The 26,588-nt window shown below is 46.7% G+C and overlaps 1 protein-coding gene and 1 long non-coding RNA gene across 5 annotated transcripts in view; both read right to left on the minus strand.

Annotated features, from left to right (window-relative positions):
- Positions 1 to 10,490: 10,490 nt before the first annotated feature.
- LOC135575840 (uncharacterized) lies at positions 10,491 to 11,261 on the minus strand. 2 transcript variants are annotated; one of them, XR_010467174.1, is made up of 3 exons: positions 11,081 to 11,214; positions 10,920 to 10,969; positions 10,491 to 10,629 (listed from the first exon to the last, which is right to left on the minus strand). It is a non-coding gene; the product is annotated as an uncharacterized LOC135575840 (long non-coding RNA). The 2 variants fall into 2 exon arrangements; XR_010467175.1 differs by having other exon boundaries at positions 10,493 to 10,629; positions 10,878 to 10,969; positions 11,081 to 11,261.
- Positions 11,262 to 13,074: 1,813 nt separating this feature from the next.
- The window catches only part of COL5A1 (collagen type V alpha 1 chain), a 137,851-nt gene continuing 124,337 nt past the window's right edge, over positions 13,075 to 26,588 (minus strand). For 2 of the 3 annotated variants that reach the window (XM_021279999.2, XM_065035641.1), the window contains exons 54-66: positions 26,243 to 26,296; positions 25,408 to 25,515; positions 24,913 to 24,966; positions 24,762 to 24,815; positions 23,984 to 24,091; positions 23,453 to 23,506; positions 22,846 to 22,881; positions 22,007 to 22,060; positions 21,413 to 21,671; positions 20,877 to 20,989; positions 19,593 to 19,661; positions 15,839 to 16,072; positions 13,075 to 14,330 (exon numbers count right to left, since the gene is read on the minus strand). In XM_021279999.2, the coding sequence (XP_021135674.1) occupies positions 14,184 to 14,330; positions 15,839 to 16,072; positions 19,593 to 19,661; positions 20,877 to 20,989; positions 21,413 to 21,671; positions 22,007 to 22,060; positions 22,846 to 22,881; positions 23,453 to 23,506; positions 23,984 to 24,091; positions 24,762 to 24,815; positions 24,913 to 24,966; positions 25,408 to 25,515; positions 26,243 to 26,296 (1,344 nt within the window). In that variant the 3' untranslated portion in view covers positions 13,075 to 14,183. Of the gene's footprint in view, positions 14,331 to 15,838; positions 16,073 to 19,469; positions 19,539 to 19,592; positions 19,662 to 20,876; positions 20,990 to 21,412; positions 21,672 to 22,006; positions 22,061 to 22,845; positions 22,882 to 23,452; positions 23,507 to 23,983; positions 24,092 to 24,761; positions 24,816 to 24,912; positions 24,967 to 25,407; positions 25,516 to 26,242; positions 26,297 to 26,588 lie in introns of all 3 variants that reach the window. The other variant, XM_013370608.3, reaches the window with a different exon arrangement.

Here is a 26,588-nt window from a genome sequence, read left to right on the forward strand (position 1 = left end):
TGAGTCAGACACATGTGATGGTGTGGAGGAGATATGGGGGATACTGGAGGAAGAGGAGGGCCCCCTGATTTGCCCCCATTCCCTGGAAATACACACTTCTGCCAGTGCCCCAGTTCCCTGGAGTGATGACAAGTTACAGTGTGTGAGAAGCCTTCAAAACATATTGATATTTATGGGACATGAGTTCATTTGCAAACCATGACAGCAAACCTCAGGCTGGGCACGGAACTGAGCACTGCAATGCTCTCTCCTCCTGCGTCTTTCCCCCACCTCTCCTGAAATACAAAACACGCCTTAGTGCTGAAAGATATATATATATATATATAGCCAGCTGAAAAGCGATGGAATAAATGAGTCAGCAGCATCGAAGTTCAGAGATAACTCCTTCAAGCAAAAGAGGGTGAGAACTACATGCTGAAGCTCAGCTCTGTAATACCAGCCCCGTGCTGACAGTCCCTTTGCAAAGGAACATTTGATTTTGTTTTCACGGAGGGAAGCGAGCGCTGCTGGTCCTGCTGGCACCGCCGCGGGGCGGAAACTCATCGGCAGGGACAGATGGACCCGGCCGTGAGTCACGATGGGACGGCTCCTAGCGACAGACGGTGAGAGAGGGAAAAACAACTCCACGGTGTGACAATCTGCCAGTCTCCCCATCCCTGCCAGCACAGCACCGAGCAGGATCCGCCCTTGAGCTGCTCATCCCCTCACTGCCCCCAGGTGGGATGCTCAGGAGAGGAACCAGGTCGGGTCCTCGCATGGTCCTTGGATGGAGACTCCTCTGGGTGATGGGAGATGCTGCTCCCAGCCCTGATCTGCAGCGCTGGATCCAGCCTGAGCTTCAACCAGAGGAAATTGCCCCAGAAAGCGTGGGGAGATGTTCAAAAAGTCATTTAGCGCCGTGCCGGGGTACATGCACACAGGGGGCAAGATGCGGGCAAAGAGGTAATCGGCTAGAAATGACTTTTAGTAGAAGTCTTTTGATCGTTAGCATATTAATGAAGTTTTTAATAATACCTTAACCTTTCCTCATTCCTCTGCCCTGGAAAATCACAGCACTGCTTTGGTGCAGTGAAAAGGGCTGCCCTGGGGGGATACGGTTCTTCCAGCCCATATAGTCATTAGATTTAATGTGAGAAATAGGTTCCTCTGAAAAACTTAAATCACTGGCACCCTGTCTGTGGGGTAATCCAGCCCTCTGCAGCTCAAGGCCCAGCTCCCTTATTAGAAGAATCTGCTTTTTTAAAATTACTTATTTTGTTGCTGGCATTTAATTATTATTTGGTGGATTATACCTTTCCATAAGCAAACATGACCGGGTAAAAACTCAGTAGGGGTAATAGATGCTTTATAGGTGCCAAGAATAAAATATCAGCAGATGCTACACAGGAACTAAAGGTGTTAAAGAGCTTTCGTTGCTCTCGTGTCTTCCCTCTCTCTGAAACCCTATTTAGTAAATGAAACTGTGGTTTTCTCATACAATATTTCATACAGAAGACTCAGTTACTAACCAAGAGTGTGCACCAAGGAGGAGGGGAACTCTTCCTCAGTCTTGGAGAAAAATAGTGTTGGATAAAATTGATTCCTTCGTTCCTTAAAGCCTTTTATTTCACACAGGTGGCTCCTCCAGCTTTTCCCAAAACACAGTCAGTCCAGGCAGACAGCACAGATGATTACGTATTATTTCTCCTCATTACTATCATTGCCACAGGCTCAGAAATATCTCCTGCATCCAACACCGGTTGTAAAGGGCTAAGCTGAAACCTAAGCTTGGACACGCCATGGGAATGATAAATTCAGCATCCGTCCTGGCCTGGTGAGCCTTGTAAGCTCCTATAATTTCATTTTTCTTGCTGTGATTTATGACACAAGGTGGAAGGCCCTGCTTGTGTTATTTCTGAGGAAGGCGCTGGGGGTTTGCTAACAGCTTTGCACTTTAGGGCAGAGTTGACAGGGAAAAGAGAAAACTGCACTAACACCAGCAGCAGCAAATTGTGAGATGTTGTGTGGTTTCGCAGAAAGAAGGAAACTTCTCACAGAGTATCTGAGAGCTGTCGATGGCAACAACAATCCTATCTTTTCTTGATTGCCTGTCAAGCAAAATTATTCATCCTGGGTGAGCAGATATTTGCAAGGCTGCATTTCTTTGGTATTTAAACATATGGGCAGAGGAACCATCACAGTGATAAATGATCCTTGAATAGGTTCAGAAAATCAACTAAACCCCAAATCTAGGCAGGGACTGGGAATCTTTTCCCATCTCTGGGGGAGCTGGAGCATCCTCAGCTCTGTGCACGTGCCCTGCAGCAGGTCCACGTGAAGCAGAGCCTGTCACAGGTGGGAGATGCAGCTTGGACTCTCTGCTGTCACCCCAAAGGGGGCTGGGGACCACTGCAACCTGGTGCTCTGGGCAGCAGTAAATAAACTAACAACTAAAACCAATATAAATGGAGAGAGATGTTTGTCCCTTGTGGCATCCCACACATCTCATTCTGGAATCCTGGCTCCTAAAGAACAGGGGACCAGCGACAGTGGTGCCAGGATGAGGAACCATGGGGCTGGGGACAGTCGGGTGCTTCCCCCTGCACCTTTGTCATCCCTATACGAGCCTGATAGAAATACAACTTTTCGTCCTGGGGATGGGAATGGAGCCCATGGACCTGATTGTCATCCGGTGCAATGGGACACGGTGCCGCTGGCATCAACACAACATCATCACTTTGCACCAGCTGAGCCTCCAGCTTGGTTGAGTGCAGACGAGCAGGCATCTTAATGCAATCCTCTCTATAAATCGTCTACACAGCGCCTGTAAATCTCATCAGTTGAAGGAAGCAATACTCAATGATTTATTTCTACAGCTGGCTGAAGAATTTTCCTCAAAGCATCTCTTTTAGGAGAAAATGGCTCTTTAACAATATGGACATCTGGCAAAGTTTCTCATTTTGAAAAGTTTCTCATCCAGAAAAGAGCCATTTCTGAAGATTTCAGTAATTTTGAATGATGAAAGGAAAACTGAATAGTTTGTTTCAGGTCTTCTCCCTCTTCTCCACAAGGAAATGGATAAATATATTCCAAACCCACTTCATTTTACATTTTCGGTTATGTTTAGGCTTCTACCATGTCAGGGATGCATTACAGGGCGTCCATAGCATTACATGATACAGAAAAATCTCGGATTCAAGATGTGTAGAGTCAGGCTTGAAATGTAACGGATGAATTGTAAGAAAATAGGTGGAAAAAACTGCAGAATTGCAGAGGGAGACAGGTGGGCAGCCCCTTTATCCACCTCAAACTCCTTGTGCCATCTAAACCCTCCTCTCCCAAGGCTGAGGTTGTTACTCACATCTGCTTAGACTTGTTCTTGCTCCCGCAGCTTCTGTTTCTGTTCCCTCATCCACACACTGGCCCCTATTTTCAGCCAAAGTCTTTCAGGGCTGCTGCGATAAACGATAATAGTAACTATATAATGAGATTCCCACCTCTCCTCACCTTAATGTTATTTTCAGGCTTGATTACTGAACTTGTGTTTCCTCTGGATAATTTACACTATCTTGGCTGCAAACAAATGGGCAGTTTATTACCTGCAATTGGCCTCTGCGAGAGGACTGTGCTGTTCTTGTACCAGTGGGTTTGAGCTCTTTCTTTCTAATCTCCGAATGATATTTCCAAGCCCTTTCCCAGGCGAGGAGAGATAGCGCATTTGTTATTGATAGAATTTCCATTTAAATTGAGGATGTTGCTCAGTGCAACACGTGTACCAGTTAAACGAGACTCCTTCTTCCAGCAAAAGGCAACAAATTATATGAGGAAAAAAAATGTTCGGGGGGGAGGGAGGGAAAGGGAGAAATCACAAAACTTAATATGAAATCCAGCCAGAGATATGCCTGCAATAAACCAGCTAGATCTTAATAAGGCTGTGGGTAAAGCTTGGATTACACACCCAGCTTTACACACTATCTGCTCTTCAGCAGCTGCTTCTCTTGAAAGCTCCTTTCTCTGCTTGCCAATCTGATTAGCTCTCTAGAAAATGAGAAACAAAACAACGTGAAATCTTTTAAAAAAATAAATAGAAATGCAGCCACGAGAAGGGGGTTGGATCAGCCCCAGAAAAACCTTTTCAAGTGGATAATGACTCCATGGGACAGACATTTCAGGTGGATTTCCTTTTAGTCACAAATTGTTATTTGTATTGGAAATTAAATTATTTGTACTGGGATTTAAAAGGAGGGATCCACGGGACAATAGGAAAATGCATCCTGTTGGGTGAGTCCTTCCCAGCCCTTCCTGGGGGCAGCACAAAGAAGGTTCCAGAGCAGAAAGAGGAGGACGAGTCGCATCTCCTGCATGGCCACACACCAGCTCTGGAGCGACGTCCGGGCTGGGTGGCCTCTGGTGACCACATTAGGAGGACCCCAACCCTAACCCAGACTACATTAGGGGGGACCCAACCCCCCTGACTCAACTGGAGCCATCCAGGTTCTTTTCCCTGGTTAAAAAGCACAAACCCAACCTGTCAGCTCTGCCCTTGCAACCTGCAGCATCCCAGCAGGTGACATCCTGCTGTCCCCAGAATGGGTTTGGTCTAATCCAGAATTTGGGTGCAGGACACTGAGCCCACTTAAGTTCAGCCAAGCAAAGTCAAGCAGGTGTGACCGGTGACCTGGAGGTGTAACTGGTGACCTGGAGGTGTAACCGGTGTCCTGAAGATGCTCCAGTTCCCCCTGAGTGGCAGCCCTGGGTACCAGGCAGTGGTTACCCAGAGCACAGAGGGTGCAAGAGGCAGCTCGTTCTGCCAGGGTGGTTTCTAGCCAGGATGACCTGGTGCTACCAGCTGGGATGGTTCACCTTTATAGGCCCTCGGCTGCTTTCTACTTCTAATAAGCAAAAAAAGAAAAAATAAGCCTTTCAGTGAACCAGTTGTGCAATCGCATCTCATCAGCTCTGGGCAGCTGGGGCAAGATCCGGGGGACAATGTGCACGCCAGCCCAAGTCCTGTCATCCTGCCAAGTAGAAAACCCACCTGCAAACCACCTAAATCCCTGCAAGAAACAGAAATCAGCCTGTATCTGCTCCGGGAAACGCGTTCAGGAGTGGAGCGGAATCAGCTGGCCAGAGTGTCCCTGCTCTGGGTGACAACGGAGGGACCCTGAGCTGCTTTCGAGGACTGACATGCCAAGATGTGGTGCTGTGCCAGGCTGGTTTGCTCCTCACAGGATCCGCATGATAGGCTTTTTTTTTTTTTCCCATTTGCAGGGTCACCTCCAAGTCTAAATCACAGGTGTGAAGTAATCCGCTCCATATTGTGCGTTGGCGGTTGCTATGGGGGAAGAAATGATTAATTTATCACCCATTCCAAGATCTGAAGAAAGAAAGATAGGGAAAGGGAGAAGGAAAAGAAAGAAGGAAAAAAATGCCACCTCAGAATAATTCTGCCTGAGCTGCACAGGAGCATTATTTACGGTCCAAAACTTCCACAACCTTCTGAATGTAAAGCAGAATCTCAGCATCTATAACACCGTGCCCTGATCAGAGTGAAAAGACATCTGAGAAGGAAGAGGAGGGAAATAATGGCATATTTTCAGCTAGCTGGGGAGATTGCAAAGGGATTTTAATTCCAAAGATGCTGAACAAATTGCAGATGAGACTCCATGAGAATAAATAGCGTCTGGTCATAGATCAGCACAACTTGATTTTCTCCTCTTTAAGTGCAACGATATCAATCTTTTAGAGGGGAGGAAGGGAAAAATCAAGGTGACAAATGAATTATTCCTCATACCTGGCTCCTCAGGCAGGAGAAAAAGAAAACCTTGTATTTGGCAGCACGGGCCCAGGAGGGGAGATGGGGGGCACCCCATGGCCATGCTGGGGAAGCAGTCACAGATGGAACTGGCTGAAATGGCAGCAGTGCCGGAACTGCTGTGTATGTGGGTTCCATGTTATTTTCACTATTTAACACAAATATTTTGGTCCTGGAGCATCGCCAAGCATATTAACAATATTTAATATCAAATAGCTGGCTTTCAACCAAGGGTCTCAAAACCTTTCGGAAACATGCGTTTAATTAGATTATACAACGCCCAGCGATAGAAATGTCTGTGTTTTGCTAGACGTGAAACGGGGAAATTGTGGGAAAAAGATATGGAGTGAAGTATGGAGAAGTGTTCTACATCCCCCTCAGACCTACTAAAAATAGATGCCTAGTGGTTTGTGTTTTCCAGGCTCTGGGAAAACACTAATTAATCCCTGGGGAGTTTGCACATGGCGAGTGGAGAGAAATATTGAGTAGAATTCCTGGCTTATTTTCTAACCTATTTCAGGATCTATATTTGAGTCCCACTTGTCTTCTCAAGGCAGATCCCTGTCCACTGGCAGCAATGGCAGATGGAGGGGGCAGGATTGATGCTCCAGGGGCTGGAGATGCAGAGGCTTGTGGGTGCCATGGGTGACATGCTGGGGTTTCTGCTGGGCTCCCTTCCCAGGCAGGGGACAGGGAACATCAACAGAGGCATTTTGGGGTGATGCTTTTCAGCACTGATCCCTGAGGCTATGGGCTCAATTGTGCATTTCCTTTGCTCCTTGGACATCACAAAGCTCCCCAAGCATCACAACACCGGGGATGCAGGAACAAGGGACAGGTCCTGCTGCATCCGTCTGTGCTCAAAGCCAGTGGTTCCTACAAAACCCATTTATATTCTTTAGCAATAACAGATGCATTAACAGCTGTGTTGTGCAGCAAAGACACCTACAGTCCCGGCCACAGCGGGTACTAGACGTGCTTCTATGCCAGGCAGGCTCTGGAGAACAAGCAACTGAAACACAAAGCAGGAAAGAAAGTGGGAGGAAAAAGAAGGTATTTATATACAATAAATATTTAATACTGCTTAGTGCTTCCTCCTGAAGAAACTTATAGGGATTAATTCTTACACATTCTGCCTGCTCTGCTAGCGCCCTTCAGCAAGGTTAATCTTTGCCCGATGCAAGTTTGAAAATTAAATCCACGGTGGTGTACAAACTTCCTGGGTAGTCTGATTCAATTTCTTTCATTCACCACCAAAATGATACATGCGCTTTGAATACACAAACGCTTCCTCTTAGAGTGGATAATTCATGAATAGACGCTCCCCTCCTTCCCTCTCCCCCTCTCTCCTGTTGTGTATCTCAATTAATGTTTCAAGTCCAGCAGCTTTCTGATTTCTGTTTCTGCAGGGTCTTTGATCAGCCTGCTTGAAAGGAAAACCTTAAAGGGGGACCATTTTATTTCTGGTCTCCTAAAATTCAACATGATGCTGGTGGCAGCGAGGAGCAGCTCCAGGCTGGGGTCCGACCTGCAGTGGAGATGCTTCAGTTATCGAGGAGATGGGGCCGAAGGGAGACGCTTTGCTAAGCCAGGCTTAGTTCTGGGACCCCCCAGTTCTGTTTGGATGCAAATTATCACTGCAATCCCAAAGTGACCCAACTCTTCACCACACTTGTGTATGGGGACAAGAGACCACCCATGACAGAGGTACCCCACCAGCAGGTCATGGTCCCTGCTCATCTACCCAGGTGAAGTTTTTGCACTTAAAAAGGCACAGCCAATGCATCTTTCCCTCTGGGTCCCCAGGCAATGGCAATCTGCCGCCTTTTGCAGGGCTGGGACCACGGCTCAGCTGTCCTAAGGGATGTCCCCAAGGTCACACTGGCAGTCACCACCAGTACGATGCTCACACAACCCAAGGACTCCATTGCCCACCCTGGGGTGTCCATGGAAGGGTCCCCTGGGTGCAGCCCGTGGTTCCACCCCACTTGAGCCAAGAAAATGGAGAAAACCAGGACATTTGCCAAGCTAAGGAGCAGCTGACAAAAAGCCAAGCAGGGTGCAGAAAATTCTCTGCAAAGAGGAACATCTCGTTGTCAAATTAACATATTAATAATTAGGCAGAATGAGAACACGAAGTCCCAAGGCAGGGCCCGACGATGGCACGTTTGCTCTCTGCATTCAGCTGCGCCGAGCAGCGATTCCAGGGGTGCCACCGAGCGTGACAGCCTGAGCCTTACAAGATGTAATTTTAGCGCTTCAGAGCTCTCTTAGTTATGCATCTCTTAAAAAAAAAACAAGCATGTTGGCTTTTCTCTGAAGGAGAAAACAGCTTTTTCTTTAAGGTTTTCACGTGTTTAATTTCTTCAGGGTGTTTATTTTTGCTCTGGGCTATTTGAGAAAACCCATTAAATACAGGCATAAATTGCTAAGTTTTGTTTGCTATGAAGGTAGAAACACACAGGGCCTGTCTGAACTATTGAGTTTCTGCCCCTGGAGAAAATCACTTTGCTGCCGTGATGCCCCAGGATGGAAAAAACCATCTACAGCCAGAGAAGTTACAAGGAATAAATGAAACGGCAATAAGTGCCATAAATAAAATGACAGCACATTAAAACTCGCCTTGCTTTGCAGATCAAAAGCAAAACGAGCTTTCAGTTCTGTGACATGGGGAAAATCCAGTGAGAGCCCCAATCCAGCAGGTTGATTATGTGCTCAGAGAAGATGCTGGGACCGAAGATCTCCTTGATGTGAGAGGGGACACCCATTCCCCCAGCTGGAAGCACCAAGGGAGGGATGAGTTATAAGTGAATTATTTCCAAGGATGTAACGATCCAAAGGACAATTGCAGGACAATCCTGATGGACTGGAGCTTGGCATTGGTGATTTTGCAGTGACCATCCCCTTGCTAACCACAGCACAACATCCTGCTGCTCCAGAGAGAGATGGGAACCAGCCCAGGGAACATCACAGGAACATCACAGACTATCGAGCATCCTGGTACTTGGCTGGAACCACCAAATGCCAGGGCTGGTATTCAAACTTTGCATTTTCTTCTCATTGCTCAAGTCACGGAGCTGTACTTTTGTACTCTCCAGTGTCAAGTAGTGCCTCCTGGTTGAAATCAGAGCTTGGATTAAGACAGATGCTTTGAAAAGCATTAAAGCTCAGCAGTTTTGGGCCACTATGTAATGTCAGGAGAGCAGCGCTGGTTAAACAGCGACTGACAGATGTTGAACATCAGCCCAGGTTGGATTCCAAGGTTGCTCTTGCCTGAAAGTAAGAAAAACACATGGGAAGAAAACAGAGAAGAACCAGCAGAGCTGACAGCCCTTGCATGGATAATTCTGTCACCGCTTCAAGCTGACCCCTTGCTGAGAGTTTCCAGCCAGGCTGGGGGTGAAGGTCCTGGGTGTTGCCTTCACCCCAACCCCGGTGAGGGATGGGACACAATGCTCTTGGACACCAGGCTTGTGGTGCCAAGTGACACGAGAATGAGCCTGATGTGACTCATTGCTGCAACAGCCGTCGGTCCTGCTCAGATCACCCCTTTCAAATAAATACTTTAAAAAAATCTGGAAATTGTCTGCCTGGTGGAGTGCTTGGCCGGCAGGAGAGCCCAAGCAATGAATTTGCAGTGGCACAGGTCCTGTGCGAGGTGCTGAGAGAGGGGATACATTTGATTTGCTCTGTATTAGCTTTTGCTGGAGACTCTGTAGCTTAATTTACAGGTAATGGTGAAGTGCCAAGAGGCATCTCCAGCTCACTTGCTGTTTCTCACAGAAAGTCATGGAAGGGTTTTTATTTCATCTTCCCAGCCCAGAGCTGTGGGTCAGATCAGTTTTAGCCTTTTGATTGAGACATTAACAAAAAAAAGTCTGGGGAGAAGATGCTGGACAAAAAGCAGCTGAACAAAGACGACAGCTTTAGTTTGCCTCATATGCTGTGAAAGCCTCATGCTACCAGATGCTTTACATTTTCTCTTCATGCTAAGGCACATTCCTCTCCCCTTCTCGTTGTAGCCTCCCACTTTGTCTTGCTGTTTCTCTCATTCCAGGAGAGCTTTAGTCACACTAAGGAAGCTCAATACTTTTAATAAAACACCCCTTCACAGTTTTTCTTCTAAGTTGTTTGCCCAAAATCACCCAGACCATAGGGAATAAGCACCCCAGGATCTGGTCTCTAAATTTAAGCATAGCCAACACTTCTTTTATAGCCATTTTTATTTTTACCAGCCTCATGATAACAAGGTATTTAAGGAACCAGGAGGAGCATTGCTTTGAGAGATAAGAATAGAGCAGGGTGCATCCCAAACAAAGCTGTTGTGTATTGCAGAGAGCAAACGGGGTGTGATCATGGCATGTCCCCACACGGCGTGGATGAGGCTGGAGTGGTACATGGCAGAGCTGTGACCCCCAGCATGCTGCCCCTCATGGTCCGGGGACCCCGGACCCCCCGTCCCCTTCCCCACCAGCCCCAAGGAGGAGCAGGAATGTGTCCATCACCACCAGCTGCCTTCTCTTCCAAACCATGGGCTGTTTGAAGGACAGACACAAACCAAGGGGCTCTGAGAAACAAACCAACATACACAGCTGGCACGGGGACCTGGGCCCTTTCCTCCAGAACGGGGCTGAAAAATAAACCCCGAAGGAATATTTCCCATTTTGCCAGCAGAAAGCAAGTCAGGTTTTACCTTAGGAAACAGCCTGGAAGCAAACACACAGCTCCTCATGCTGGGGTCAGCTCAGGTAACTGGATGGGAAAAAACTCTTCAGGCTTCACCTTCTTTCTCAATAGAGAGAAGTGCATAAATCCCAGCCTAGCGAAGCCTCTGACTGTTAGGAAATTAAAAGAAAAGAAATCACAGGCAGAAGAAAGCAGACACAGGTAACCTTGCAGCTACCCCTCCCCCTGCCCAGGTGCTTTTACAGGCTGTGGGAAACGTGACTAGGCTCAGTTAACTCTCCCCTGGTGAGGTTGGTGTCACCTTGAAGCATCATCAGGATCTAAGTTAAATCTTTCTAGTCAAGTCTAAGTAATTCAAGCTATTTTTTCAACTCGTTTCTTCCCCCAGCTGTGGTACCTCTGCATTTCAGGGATCTATTTGGACGAAGCCATTTCTTACAAGGGTTTCCAGAGGAGCCGTCATCTTCTTGCAAGTCCCTGGAGCAAAACCTGTGGGAGACGAGGAGAGGATGGGCGAAGTGTCCCCACGTCACGTCCCCCAGCACATCCACACAGCAGTGCCCTGGGGACGAGACCTGAGTTTGGGGTTGAGGAACTCACCAAGAAGCTGGAGAAATGTTGATTTTCCCTGAATTCATCTCAGGGTGGGAAGAGCAGTTGAAGCAAAGACTCCTGGGGTGCCGCTGTGGCCGTGGTGGAGAAGGCAGAGAGCTGGTGAGTGTCTGAACTTCTCATCCAAGTCCCAGCAACCACAATCCTTGGGTTGGGCTTTTGCACTGTTGGGTTGATCTGAGATTCTCACTGAGGGGAAAAACCAAAAGATTCCAGGCCTGAAAATTCTCTCGGATGGGTTTATTATTTTACAGTATCTATTTACCTTTAAGCGCTTTCACCGCTGCTCTGATGAACCTTCTGGCTCCACGGAGCGGTCGTGGGGAAATCGTGCTGCAACCAACTTCAAGAAGACATTCACATCGTGTTGGTTTAGGTGGAAACAGTAAACTTGATTTATTGAAAAAATCTATTACATTTATTCCTTTATTACACAGGTTTAAAATATTTAAAAATAGCTTTTACGGGCATTACACTTAAATTTTATGACATGTTTATCGGACTTCGAAGAAATGTACAATATGTCTTTTGACACTATATTTTAAAAAGGGCCTTATGTACTAAATTTTTTTTTCCATAGGTTTTATTTTTCTTATCAACATTTGTTCAAGTCAATATATATTAAGGGAGGAGGGAAATAAAATTACACAAAAAGAATGTCTGCAAATACAAGTAGTAATTTTATTGCAATATACCGTAGCTAAGTGGTCTGGGGAAATCGGAACAGTTTGGAGCTCAGTACAATTACAACACTGTGGAATTCAACAGAGGATTTTTTTATTTTCTTAAAGCAAAGAAATAAAAGGAAAAATAAAAGAAAAAAGCTCCCTTGATGAAAATGTATAACAGAATCACATGACCTGGACAGACGCACACGTGTGTACAGACATCGATATATGGCTTATCTGCTGCAGAGAGGAATGCGCAACGTTTTCTGACCTTCCCACTGTTCCTGGACAAGGCTCTTGCCAAGGTGACGGAGAAGCCGAGCTCTCCTATATATTATTAAATACTCCTTTTCACTGCTTTGCTGCTGGAGTCTGCAGTTTGTAGAATAAAAAGGTATATGAGAGAACACAACAGAAGAAGGGAGATGGATGGATGGATGTGGCTCTCCCAGACCAAAAGCACCACACGGCTTTGCCTCCCTTCCGCTTGGGCGGGAGGGGGGGAAAAGACATCATATATAGGCTTTTCTTCACAGTAAATGTGATGTCTTTTCCTTTCTGGTGAAAGACCCCCCTTGGCTCAAGCATCGCTGTAACGCTCCAGGCTAAATAATAATAAAAAGCGCATCCCGCAACATCTATTTTCCAGCCGAGAGATCGAAACGAGGAAAACGGCCAGGGAGAAAACAAACAAACCAAACGGAAAAAGACGATGGTGTCAGCAGGTTGCGAGCTGAAAACGCTGCACGAAACAAGAATGAAAAACCAAGGCGTCCTGGCAGAGCCGGCGTGGGAAGAGCAGGAACATTGCAGATTCCCGGGAGCACTCGGCAGGAACCCGCACGGCTCCGGCATCGCGTCAGGACATCCCACAAACACATAAATTAGCACCACAAACATTCAGCGACTGAGTACAATCTGGTATGGTTACCACCGCATCAAATGCATGAATATTTTTGGGAAAAAGAAAAAAGATGTAAGCACATTTAATACTCTTTCTATGTGGACCGTATTAAGCTACCGCAATACAATTAAGGGAAGGAGCGGGTCTTCTACATAACAAATTCTGAAGGCGGCATGCATTTATAATCAAAGACTGTAGCAAAAGCCTTCAGTTTGTGTTGAAAGTGGCTAAAAAGCAAAGGCTGGCAGGAGATGGGCAATGGCAGGGTACCACCAGTGTCGTATTAAAGTTATTCAAATAGATAGCACCACAGAGACATGTAAAAATAAAAAGCACCTTTTTTTTTTCCTTTCTTTTTGTTTTTACGCTTTGTATTCATAGAGGACAAATGGATTTCCCCTGCCACTGGGAATGGAGTTTTTATCATTATTATTTTAAAAGAATGCTGAAGGAAAAATAAAAGAAGAATTAATTTAAAACATTTACGTTAAGGTAAGCAAGTGCGTAAAAAGGCAGAGAGTCAAAGCGGATCCTGCTTGTAGGTGAGGATTTTGTTGAAATCTCGTTTAAAAGTGGCTTTAATTTCTTTATGTTGAAGCGAATCATTCCAAAAGGCAACTGTGGCTTGCGGGGGGTGGTTTGCCCCAAATCCAGGGTTGGGGACACGAGTCGCCGTCGTTGTTCCCAGGTGGACACCGGGCTGGGCTGGTGGTGGGAAGGGTGGTGGTTCTCATCCAGACAGGGTCACATGCATGTTTTGAAGCCAGAAGACATTTCAACATTTAAAATAATATACAATAGAAATATTTACTTACAAACATATAAAAATATAAGCACCTTTAATACACGGGAAAGAGATGCCCAGGGTGACTTTTAGCTCTCAAATTCAGGGGGGTTGAATTTTCTAAAACGTAGAATTACACAATTCAACAGCGATATTAAAAATTCTGGAAGTGGCCACGATGTCAACTTGCTAGAGCTGATCCGAATCTCATGGAAATCAATGAAATTCCTCTGATGGGCTTCAGCGGGGTTTGGATTGGAGCCGGGACTTCAACGTCAAGCTGAACACAGGAGTTTCAAGTTATTTCCATTTTTCCTTAGAAACAAACACACGCACGCTAAGGTAGAGCCAAGCGCTCGCTATCGCTTCGTGGCAAGAAGAAGAGGTTGTCTTTGATGGCGGTGGGGTCTGCTGGGCGGCCGTGGAGCAGCGCGGTGGCGGTGACACGGGGACAGGGCTTGGGGACAGGGCGTGGGGCCACGCGTGCGGCGGTCGGTCATGCGATTCTGCGTCTGTGGCGGGAACGGTCCCCTCGGTCGGCGGTTCGGTGGCACAGAGGAACTCGGGTAAAACGAGGAACGAAAGGAAACGGAAAAAAATAACCCATCGCTGTCCAGTTTCAGAACGTGCATGTGACAAGGAACTCCTCTTTTTTTTGTTGTTTTGTTTTAATTAATTAAATGGCGCAATGAGGTTACGAGGTTGCTCATTTGGAGACTAGTTTTCAGGTGGCTCTTAGCCCATGAAGCAAGCTGGTCCCACCTCGAATCCAAATTTCTGTGACGCTTCTCCGAAGTCATTGAACATGATGTCGACTATAGGTACTTGCTCTACCTTGGGCGTATTGATTTCCAGGATTGTCTTCTGGTAGCCCTTCTTTGCCTGATGGGGACAAGAGGGAGAAAGAGGAGTTCTGGCGATGCCTCCAGCCCAACAACAGCAAGTTATCACAAATAACGATTCACCAGTCAGCTGGGAATACGGTGACACTATTTCCCAGGTATCTTGTGAGCTAAATTAGAGGCACCCAAACACACATTTGCCCCACAGCATCACCTTGAGGGGGATGGTGACCAGGGACCAAACCCCTGGGAGATGCCAGTTCTGAGCCCAGACTTTGGAGCAGAATCTGCTGCCACAAAGATTAAAAGACATTAAACTGCTGTCAGCACATCTCGGGGCTGGAACAGGAGCCTGGTAAAATTGTTGTGGCTGTGGTGTAGTTGTTTTGCCTCCCCAAGGATATACATGGGTTGTTGAGCAAATATGAGCGATTTAATTTGAATATATTAGTTAGACTATTATCCAAGCACTACCGAGAAAGATCACATTTAAAGTTTGATGGAATTCACAAGGTGATGTTGTCTTTTTATCGTGCCTGGTAGCCATACAGTTATTTCCAAAATATAAATAATTATTAGAGGAGCAGAAGTGCACCCGAGGGCATACAAAGCTGCACAAACAAGTGAATTTATGGAGCAGCTTTTGGCTCTGCCTTACCCTCTGATTTGTGTCCCTCAGAAGAATAGGTTATATCACAGCTGCTGAGAAAGGGCTGTAAGATCAGGAAAACCACATTCAAATAACAACCCGAACATCAGCCCTGGGGACCACCCAGTGCTGGCTGCAGCAGCATCACGGCCAGAGTGCAGGTCTGACCAGGACCTCTGTGGTCACCCCAAAAATCAGGTAGCCCAACCTCATTGTTCATGTGGTAGAGCTCAATCTTAAACATCCTGCCTGCGGTTCAGGAAGAATGATCTACTAGGGTGCCAGAGACAGTACAGGAGATGCAGAGCATCCTTTTGCAAGGCTGTAATCAACTCCCTTGGCACATTTTACCTCCTTTTTTACAGCCTGTAGGAAGGTCTCTAGCGGAGAGGAAGGATTGGGGCACATTGGTTTGGAAGTGATGCCCAAAGCTCTGAGCCAATACCAAACCCTTAATGTTTTGCCTCCAAGACTTTCTGAAAGCACTTAAATTATCAACACCTGCAAAATTCATATGCAACTGCGCATCATCACTTGTCTTGTCCCAAATGAGTAAAAAGAGTAGGAGCAAACGCAATGGGGGCCATTTAAAAGCAGACGGTGGTTTTAGGTAGGTCCTTTTCTTTATGCAGAGCCAGAAACAAAAGAAATTAATCTGGTTTCTAGAGGTGCTGCTGCTTCCCCTGACCTTAAGTGGAATTATGTATTCCCAGCAAAGGGAAGAGCAAGCTCGATGCCTCCCATGCTGGGGACAATCCTCAAGGCAGCTACGAGGCACAGGGAATTTGGAGGGGATTTGCTCTGAGACAAACAGTGCTGGGCAACCAGGGGAGGGGACAGACACCTCCAGCACTGTCCCTTTCTGCAGGGACAGGCCAAGCCCAGCTCTGCCCACGTACCGCACAGCCGTCGAGGGTGGCTCGGATGTAGGGGTTGTTGTCGTAGGACATCTCCTCGTCGTTGGAGCCCAGGAAGCGGATGGCCTTGTCATAGCTGTCGGTGGTGGCGTCATGCCAGGCGACGGACTGGTAGCAGTTGTACGTGATGTTCTGGTGGGCTGAGGCGCTCAGGAGCCGGAGGAAAGTCATCTGCACCACTCCGATGGGGTTCCCGTCTGAATCCACGTAGGAGAGCTGTGAGAAGCGGAGAATGGGAAACACTGGGCAGTGAGGGGTAGCACAACGTGTTTGGGGGTTCTGAGGACCACCAGCCTCACTCGTCCTTGTCACCCAGCACAGTCTCACCACCCCATGGGGACACAGATGCTGCTCCTGCTGCAGGGATGCTCTGGTCCCCCTGCAGCCAGGCCACAGCTACCGAGGGCACTTTATTTCTCTTGCTGCCCATGAGCTAAAAAACTAAGGCTAACACAGGGGAGGAGGAGAAAAAAAACAGGCATTTCAAGCCCTGGTTGCAAAAATGTGCAGTGCTAAGCAAACTTGGGGGTATATATCTCAAGTTTAAGGCAATAGAGAGCATACTACTCCAGCTTTTGAAAAGAAGACAGCACTTATTTCTGTAAGGGTTTGGGGATTCATTCTTCTACCATTTTGGACATGATTTTCTGATTGCTGTGGGTATTTTGTTCTGCACGCACTGGGGTATTTCCCATTCACTTTTTCTTGGGCACCAACGCACCAAGTTTTAAGCAATCTTTGCTCTTAGTGCGAAGAGGGGGACAGCTAGTTTGCGTGTATAAACTAATTTCAGGTGGCATTTCCAGCCATGGCCAAGCTACCAGCACTGCTGTTTGCTACTGTCCTCTACAGACAGTGCGTTTCTTTAGAAATGACCAAGAGAAAAACAGAAGGTAGACAACCAGCGTAGTGTTCTTCGAGGTACCACGGAACATCAGTGCAAGCTGCAAACAGTAGAAGAGATTAAAAACCAGATAATAAAATCATGAGTAAAACGATAATAAAAATGCATAAATATACCAACCGGTTGTCAGGATACTGTTGCACTGTCCTCCTGAGAGTTAAATATGACTGACCATGGGAAAGCCACGCATGCCAGCAGGAGAGCTGCCAGAAAACCACCAGGACGTGGAAGGAAAGGGACACAAAATGCCAACTACCCAATGACACATGGCACTACTGATCCGTAGGACCCACTTCTCTTATTTCATTTGTCCTTATTTCAAGTCAGTGCTTGCTTTGGGAGCCTGACTGCTGGTTACGGGGTCTCACTATGAAGACCTGCCCCAGCTTTTTGCAACTGGGGCCACTAGGAACTGCTTGTGTGCATAAGGCTCGCTCATGGGAAAAGAGTCCTGCAAAAATCAATCCTTTCCTGTTTTCTCTGTGATAGTATCATATTACCATGGCAGATGCCATACAGCTGTGAAGGATAACAGGACGGGATGGGTGACGGGCCTTGTTAGAGCTACTGGGAATTGTGTGTCACATACACAGCAGGAAAGCAGAGTCCAGAGGAAACATCTGCAATCCTTTTATCCCTCGAAATGCGGTTTGGCCGCATCATGAGAAATGATAAGAAATCAGCTCCAAGTACTCTGTGTCATTGATTAATGACAGCGCGGAAGCATCAAACAAGATTGTTTCTTTGTATTTTATGTTTACTATGTTCTCCTTACTTTAAATAGCCTCAGAAGAAAAAGCAAGCATCTTCAGGGCTGCACAACTCGTGCAAACGCTGAGATTCGTACAGAAATCCCCCATCAGCAACCTGTGCCCTCGGCAGTGCTGAGTAACCGGCTTCGGGGATCCCTGTGGGCTCAGCCCCCCCAAGAGACCACACTGGGGCTGCGTGGGAGGACACCAGGGACATTCTCCATGCAGTAACAGGAGCAACAATGCACCCAGAGGGGAACCCAAACTCAGTCATCCCACCCATCTGCACCCAGATTGCAACTATCTTGGGTCCCAGAAAATGCCTCCCCAATTTAGCAATCTCATGGCTGGGGCAAAATGAGAGGTACTTTAATAAAGAAAAATTTAGAAAACTCAAACTTTACTTGTATGGCTTGCCTGTTTAACAGTTTAGTAGTTTGCTTAGGTGGGTCTTCTACGTGCTGGTGGCTTTTTTCTGAACAGAAAGTGCAGGACAGGTAAAAAGCAAAAAAACAGCAACACAGAAAGATGGAACAGAGGGTTCCAAGTAGCACTGCAATTCCTATTTAAAAAAAACACACCCTAAGCTCTAGGTTGGCAATCCAGCCTCTAATGTAGCTGATTAACAGATTGGAAAGAAAAAAAGGCAGAGAAATGGAGGTACTTGTAATATTAACTGAAGAAGTGCTCTGTAATTAAGCCATGAGCCGTTCCCTCCAAGGAGCTCCGAGGCTGCAGCTTTGGCTTTGCGGCCGTATTCCATGAAGCAGAAAAGCTGCAGCAAGCCATACCCCTTCTTGTGGGCAGAATCACAGCAAAATGTGTTTAGTGGCAATGAAATGTGGCTTAAGAAAACAACACGGTGACTTTTTCTTGTTGTTGTTTGCCTTTTAAGGTGGAAGTTTGGGGCACTGCACGAAACCTTTGCCCTGGGGAGAGCGGGATGGCACGAGGCAGCTCAGCACTGTACATTGGAGCATCTCCAGTTTACAGGGCCAGGTCCTTATCCATTGAATATTTCCTTCTTCCCTAATTCTCCTGATTTGTCTGAGCTCATTATCTGCATCCCGTTAATCCTACAAGAACGGATACACACGGGAGAGATTTCTGTTGCTTAAGGAGACCTGGCTTACACTAATCAGCTGCTGCTCCAACAAGGATGCTCTGACATTCCCGACCAAAGCTCAGGCTCTGTGGGAATGATCCACCTACAATATGAATAACCTGTTACACAACAAAATACTAGAGCTCTTTCTCAGGTTTATGTGTTGCTGTCTTTCTTGCTTGCTGACATCAAACATTGTTTGACCTTTCTGTCCCTTGAAAAAAAATCCTTAATTGTGACTAAGTCAAATTCCAGGCCACCAGGCTTGGCAAACACACATGGCTTGAAATCTTCCTTTAAACCAATGCCTTGACATCTCCCAAGCTCTGCGGGTGACATGGGAGCCCTCGATGTGGCCCATCTCCAGTGTGGGAGATTAAATCCATCCTTTGGGGAAAACCTGCCCCAGATGTGCCGATTCACCCCCTCAGCCTGGGGACCAGCACCATGCCCCGCTGCGGGCTGGAACATCACATTGGGGATCCCGGGATAAGGCTAAACTGCTGGGGGACAGCAGCACGGGGACACCCAGTTTGTCCTTGCCACAATGGGAACTGACCAGGAGACAGCAAGAGCTCTTCTGTGGGATGCAGCCCTCTCCCGTGGGATGTAGCACCCTCACGTGGGATGCCTGCTCCTACGTTTCCAGTGAAGCGGAATGGAAAAAAGCATGCCCACTGGATTTCGTTTGCTCGTTTCTTTCTTTTTTTTTTCTTCAGTATTCCACCTTAAATGTTTTTCCTACAACTGGTGATGGTTATTAGTCCAGCATGCAGAGTGCAGCAGGTCTGGCCATACCGAAGCAGATGACGCGCTCTGATTCAGACCCGAGGGCCAAGGTTAGCCACTTACCAACGACCCCCGCTTGTACTGACTATACCATGTGGAAGGTTTTTCTTTGGGCCAACGAGCCATTTTACTCTGTAAAATACGACATGGGTTAAAGACAACAGAAAGCACCAAGATGCATCTTACCAGTTTACCGCGCTTGAATTCACTGAACCAGGAGCCTGGGTTTTCCTTTGGCCAAGAAGTAATTCTAGCCTAGTTTGTGGACGGCAAGGGGGAAAGAGAGAAAGAAGAAAAAAGAAATAAAACAAAGTTACATTCAGTTCCACAAGCAGGGTCTACATGCCTTTTTGAAACTGTCCAACTTTAAAATGGTTTCTTAATCTTTACACAGCTGTAACAAGACCAGTCGGCAGCGCCCTAAAGTGCCAGCAGCCCCTCGAGCAGAATGGGATGATGTGGTGAGTGCCCAGCGCTGCTTTGGCACCAGCCTCCTTCGTTAAGGTTAACGATCTCTGCCTCGTGGATAACTTTGGATGCAAAACCAGCAGTGCAGTTTATCAGCAGGGGACAGAAAAGGGAAAAATAAAAGGGAAATATCAATGGTAAAAGATTTGTTGATCTCCGTGGGAGAGCTGGGGTGGAAAAGCAATGCTGATGATGGAGAAGGCTGCTGTCACTCTAGCATCACATCCAGGTGCTATGGGGCTGGGAAAAGAGTGGGATGAAGGAAAAGTCTCTTGTGTTTGCGCAGCAATAAGCTGTAGCACAGGCAGCGCGTCCTCCGCAGTCAGTGCTGGCCCACCACACATGATGGAGCTCCAGCTACCTGGAGCAACGCAGGGGGTGACCTTGACTAGGAATGAGCTGTCGGAGCAGAATCACCTGGAGTCGGGCACCAGGACGGAGCGTGGCTGCTGTCTGCTCCTTCCCCCTCCCACAAACTCCCTCCCGTCTGCTGAAAATCTCCCCAAAAGCAACAGCCAAGTTGTGTGCAGGTGTCTGGGGATTGTCCTTTCCTGCACACAAAGCGAGTCAGTGTGTTTCTGCTGGGTTGAGAATGGACGGAAAAGGGATACGGCTTAAATTCTACTGCAGCTTACAAGGAATGAGTTAAATTAAGCTCATGGGAGCTGCAGTTCCTGCACCAACACACACGTCTGCCTTTGTAAAGCAAAGTTAAAAATGAAAAAAAAAAAAAATTAAGATTTTAGCATTTATTATGCCTGGGAAATCAAAGACGTCTCAAATCACTTTTAATCTGACTTACTCAAAGAAATTCTCTTTGTAAACATATTCCTTATTATTTCAGAAGGCAACGTTGCGTAACAAAGAAATGTTCCGGATCTTTAATCCTTACTTGCTATTGTTCAATTCTCCTGAAAATGACTGTCTATGAATATTCATATTAGGAAACAATCTCTTATCACCATGATATAGAGTGGGGGAAAAAAAGTTACGTGGACTTACTCCTTCAGATTTCTTATCGGGGAAGATGCAAGTCTCTCCACCAGCTGTGAAGTTACAGTAAACTTTGAAAGAGTCCCTGGAGCATCCTTGGTTTGGATCAACCCAGTATTCACCTGGATGCACAACAGGGAAGAGAAGGGAAGGAAGAATCAGCACTCTGAGGGAAGAACGACGGGCACTTCGGCAGCCACTTTACCAGGGATGTTTCATCTCTCCACCATAAGTTACTATATACATGTATTTTTTTCTGAAAACCAGTTATGTTCTGACTCCACATAATGTGGCAACTTACAAGAACAGCTATGTTTCATCATATATCCCCATTTTTAAAATAGAATGGAACATTGTTGTAGGTCCCTTCCAACCGAAATCATCTAGTCCAACTCTTCTCCACATATTCCTTCTCTGTCATCCGCGTCCCTCATGGGGCACCAGAGACTCCCCAAACTCCTTCTGTTCCTACCCTTGCTGGTATTCACCGTGTGGAGCTGGGAAACCCCCAGTGTTTTCCCTGCACCCCCCGCCCCAGGACACACCGTCTGGGAAATCAGGGTGACACAGCTGCAGATCCTTGCAGGTACGCGCTGGGTTGTGCTGAGTGCCCAACGGATGCTTCATTTGCTCAATTTCCAGTTTCAAGGAATTCAGCGACCCGAAAATTTCCTCCATGCCGTCTGCGTAGTCCATGTAGTTGTCGGCATTTCCGTCATCCACCAGCTGGCTGGCGTCGATGTTTCTCCTGGTCCTTTTGGAAGCCTGGATGGGCAGCGGCTGGATGACTTCTCCAGGAGGACCCTGAGTTGTGGGGAAAGAAGATACAACTTCTGATTGTGTTGGTGGTTGGGAAGAGACAGAGGAGATTCGCTGAGGAACAGCAGCATCACAGACACGTAAAACACCCATGATGGAAACGATGAGAACCACCAGGCTTGAACACTGGCTTCATCTTCCCATTAATGATTTCCCCCTTCACACCCTGCTTTCTTCCCCAGCATCTCTAAGAAATTCTAATAAACTCCCAAGACTCCCAATATGCTGAATCTTTCTCCAGAAACCTCCTTGTCCCTCACATTACAGCACCCATTAAATCTGAACCTCATTTCACACTTCATGTAACAGGTTCTACTTACAGGAGGTCCTGGGGGCCCAGGAAGACCCGATTCACCCTTTGGACCTGTTGGACCCTGGGTGGAAAAACAAAGGAAAAACATATGAGTCACTCAGGAAAAAACACTTGTCAATTATATCACATCCCAAACTTTATTTATTTTAATAGTGTCTCATGGCAAAACTTTCTTCATGTCCCTTCAGGCACAGAAGAGGAGTCTCCTCACACCCCCTCCCCAAGAAAATGCTTATTTTGGTTATTTTAGATGCCTAAGTAAGAGAAAAAGATCAAATGCTTGGGGTTAAACAGTCCAATTTTGCTTATGCTTCCTATGGAAAAAGAAGAACCTTGCAATGCATGAAAACGTTAACTCTCCAAGTCAATTCAACAGTTTTATAAATCAACTAAAACTTAAATATAACAAAACATTGAATTCTGCATGGGAAAAAGACTTCGGGAAGTCGCCCAAGAGAATTTTTAGCTGCCTGCATAGCGAGCTGTACATGAAGCTTGCTTCAGCGTCGCATTTCTCACTGAATTCTTCACTTTTCAGCTCACCACCTCCTGCTTCGCGGGTTATTTTTCATTCCCACCACTTTACAGCAGCGGGTTTTCTCCCAAGGACTACGCACTGGATTCCTCCTTATGATCTTTGCTGCACTGATGTTCACTGAAGTACAGTGAGTGCGACAGGAACCTTCCCCAATTATAATTTCTCAGCTTAGCCAGCCTGAAAAGGCCACATTTTGTACAGTCATCTTTGGCTAATTGCCTTAATGCCACTGACGAGGAGAAGTCGCAGCAGGTTACACACTTAATAAGAGCTCCTCAGCCTCTCTGTTTAACAATGTCTATACTCACTGATGATCCTTTAGCACCTTTGGGACCAGGTGGACCCTGTATAAAGAAAAATACAGCAAGGAGTCAGTACGTTTCCTAGCAGAGCAATCGGTCTCTCCTTACAGAGAGGAACAGCAGTGTTATACAAGGTGGTGGTGGTTTTTCTTTTTAATTCACTGCCTTTCTGTTTCCACTTTTCACATCCACTTGAGTTCGGTGCTGCTTTTATTTGCCAAGACACAAAAAGCGTTTGTGTCAGACCGATCTGTGTCAGAACTCCACAATCCCGCCTGGACAGGGGCTGGAAATGCTGCTGTGTGATTCCCATAACGTGGGGCTGATCCTCACTTAAGGACACCCAGCAACAAGAGATGCTGGTCACCCAAAGCTTCAGGCTTTCCAAAAGAAAAGGAGAGAGAAAGAGGGTGGGCTCCTTTCTGTGCCTCATGCCCTGTCCCCTCTGCCCACATGTCACCTCCAAGCACTCCTGTAACTCATCCCAGTGATTTTTACGGGTTCAGCTGGGAAAGCCTCCCCCCAATCAGCATCCTCCGAGCTGGGTGTCTGGGAGAGCTGAGGGGATGTTTGTAGCTCCCAAGGAATTAAAAGATAATTACTTGTCACATACCGGTAATCCTGGTGGCCCTGGAGGTCCAATGGGTCCAGAAGGACCTGTGATACCCTGAAAAATAAAAGCAGAATAACATCGATTTGCATGGAGCAATGCTGGGCTATAACTGCACAACTGACATCTGACCACCTGGTTTTGGAGGACTCCGTTCAAACCTGGGGCTTTACCTGGTTTTAAGCATGTGTATGATCCAGACAAGAGCATGATCGGAGAATCTTGTATCTCGTTTAGGCACACGGTTTTAAAAATCAGTTCTCTAGGTGCACATCTAATGTTACCATACCTACAAGTCTATTCAACTCTCTTCATATGATCTTTGAGAATCTGCTTTCCACTAAAAATGGATTATTTTGGAGCACCTCTACACTTCACATGTAGAATAAATTACATTAACATAGAAAATATTCCTCAAAAATCAGGAATATTCTCCTGCTGAGGTTGACCATCTCTGCTATGCTGTACCTGCTGAAAGTCAGCAAACACCACAGCTCAAAAGCACATTTAATTAAGGCCTTATGGAATATTTACCTGCTCTCCTTTGGGTCCTGCTGAGCCCTGGGGGCCGGGGAGGCCTCTGTCACCCTTTTCTCCCTGCTCTCCTGGTGGCCCGATAAGACCAATTAAACCTGGATGACCCTAGGGGAAAACAGCAGATGTTATTTACGATCTCTTGCCAGAGGCAACCGAACACCAAAGACATTTCTAGATACAACCCCAAACATCTAAGCAAGGTGGTGGGAGTTTGTAGCTGTCCTTGACACCTGGCAGTGGCGGAGCAGAGCAAAGCACCAGCTTTTTGCGACAGAAAATGCTACAAACATAGAAAACTGGAGTGCCTGCTCATTTTGTGCGCTAACATTTATTACATACATTTCTACAAGACAGAGAATGGTGCCTTGAAGCCAGGCAGGTGTCTGCACCTCCCTGTGCCCTCTGCTAACACGTCTGTGTTCAGAGCTGCCCTGGGCTGATGGAGAGGAAGGCAGAGTTTCAGCTCCTCCGTGTCACCTCATCATCAACATCAGTGCTGGTGATACGGGGATGGGGAACCAGCCTTGGATCCAGATGTGCAAACACGCATGCTCACCCACAGCACAACCATCCCCTGGGGCACGCTCACAACTCTCCATCTCTCCTTTAAACATCTGTCTGATGCTTCCAGGGTATGAGAGTGCACATAGGCGGCTGGTGGCACTCGTCAGCATCATCCCACCAGCTGCAGGACCCCTCTACAATGACATCTTTTTTCCCCACACCCAGCAATAGACATCAGGTCATGCAGTGAGATTGCATGCGATGTTCTCACCTTCTCCCCTTTAGGACCAGAGTCTCCTTTAAGACCAGGCAAACCCGGTGGGCCCTTTGGGAGAGAGGGGAAAAACAAAAGAAAGAATTAATTCATGTAATATAGAATCACCCATCTCAAAACGTTATGGAATTTGATGGTCTGGACATACCATTGGGCCTGGAGGACCATCTGGTCCAGGGGATCCCGGGAGACCTTGTTCACCCTGAAAAACAGCACAATTCCCTCAAAACAATCATTCACAACACCAGAGCTCCCAGCAGGGATTATTCTGATTATTCACCCGTCCTCATCTCGTCCCTGTGCCAAGGGACATTCTCCCTGGCTTCTCACAGATGGTAAAGGCAAAAACATTTATGTTCCTTTCATGCTCAGATTTCCACTGGAAAAGGGACTTTGGTAGTCATGGAAATTCTCACCCATGGTGAGAGGGTGAGCAGAACCAAGACTCAAATAAAACACGCTGGGAGATGGTATTTACTGTACATTATTTCTGCTAAAGATGCTTTATCCGCTCTCAGTCACTTAAGCACAGGCAGAACATCACAGTGGGAGAAAGGCACCTCCCGAGGCAGAGGAATGATGGTAAAGCACCAGGAACAACCGTGCCCAGCAGCTTTCTCAGCCTTTGCTCAGTTTTACTCACCACTGGACCAGGAATTCCTCGGAGGCCATCGGGGCCGGGCTTCCCGGGAGCCCCTTGGGGACCGATGGGGCCAGTCTTCCCAGGAGGCCCTTCCAACCCAGCTTCACCCTGGATGCAAGAGGCAGAATGGCTTAATTTAAACTGAATTGAAATTGAACTGGAATTTGAAACAATCTTCTCAATACACAGTGGCTGCTGTCAGGATGTCACAGAATGAATACGATCCCATTTAAAGTTTGCAAAACTTTCTGTTTGTTGATCTTCCCACCCCTTACGCACCGAGGACAAGTCTCAAAACTCCCTCAACTTTTCAGCCTTCCCTATTTCTGCTGATTTCCAGCAGGAAAAGCCCTTTGGCTGTGAGGTTTCTGGAGCAGAAAGCTTTCCTGGGTTTGGTGAGCAGAGGGCACCCTCCGCCATCAGCGTTCCTGCGGCTGCCGCAACAATTGGATCTATAATTTCAAACCCCTCTGTGTTTCCCCATCACTCCTACCAAAACAATCATGGTCCGATAGTGCCGTGTTTGCCCTGGGAAAGGATGTAGGGCTGTGTACACCGCATTATTCACAACATATTTAATTGCCAAATACGGCACTTTGACATTTCAAAACAAGAAAAACATTCCCATGACCTTACCAAGCCCTAATTATCTCCACTGAGTTTGTTAAAAGATGAAACATAAGCTGAGAGTTGAGGTCAGTGGCCCCAAATTCAGGCTAATTTGTTGTGATGCACAGCAAAATTAAATCACTGTCTTTAAACACCAGCATTGTCAGAGGGTGTTTCTTTCGGCATATAAAGGATGTAGTAGAAGTGAAATCCATTCAGCTCTTACCTTGGCTCCTTTCTCTCCTTGCCTTCCTTCGGGACCAGCTGGACCAGGAGGGCCCTAGAGAAAGCACAAAGGAGATGCAAAACATAATTAGATCACGCTCATCTGAAATGGTCCATTGGAATCAGCAAAATGATGCTACAGCCCCAGGGAAGAAGGCAAAAAGGAGACAAGTATCTCTGAAAAGCTTTTAAAATTAGCTTCTCGCTAAATGAATCCCTGAGTTCTGCCAGCAAGGCAGGAAGAGCAGGAGCACCTCAGACTTGTATTTTATTTTGCATGTTAAAATCTAAAAGAAAAAATAAATCTATGGGATTCGGTTGATGACTTCCCATCAGTTTCCAGTGAC

This window comes from Columba livia, chromosome 19 (assembly GCF_036013475.1).
Source record: "Columba livia isolate bColLiv1 breed racing homer chromosome 19, bColLiv1.pat.W.v2, whole genome shotgun sequence".
Taxonomy (NCBI): domain Eukaryota; kingdom Metazoa; phylum Chordata; class Aves; order Columbiformes; family Columbidae; genus Columba; species Columba livia.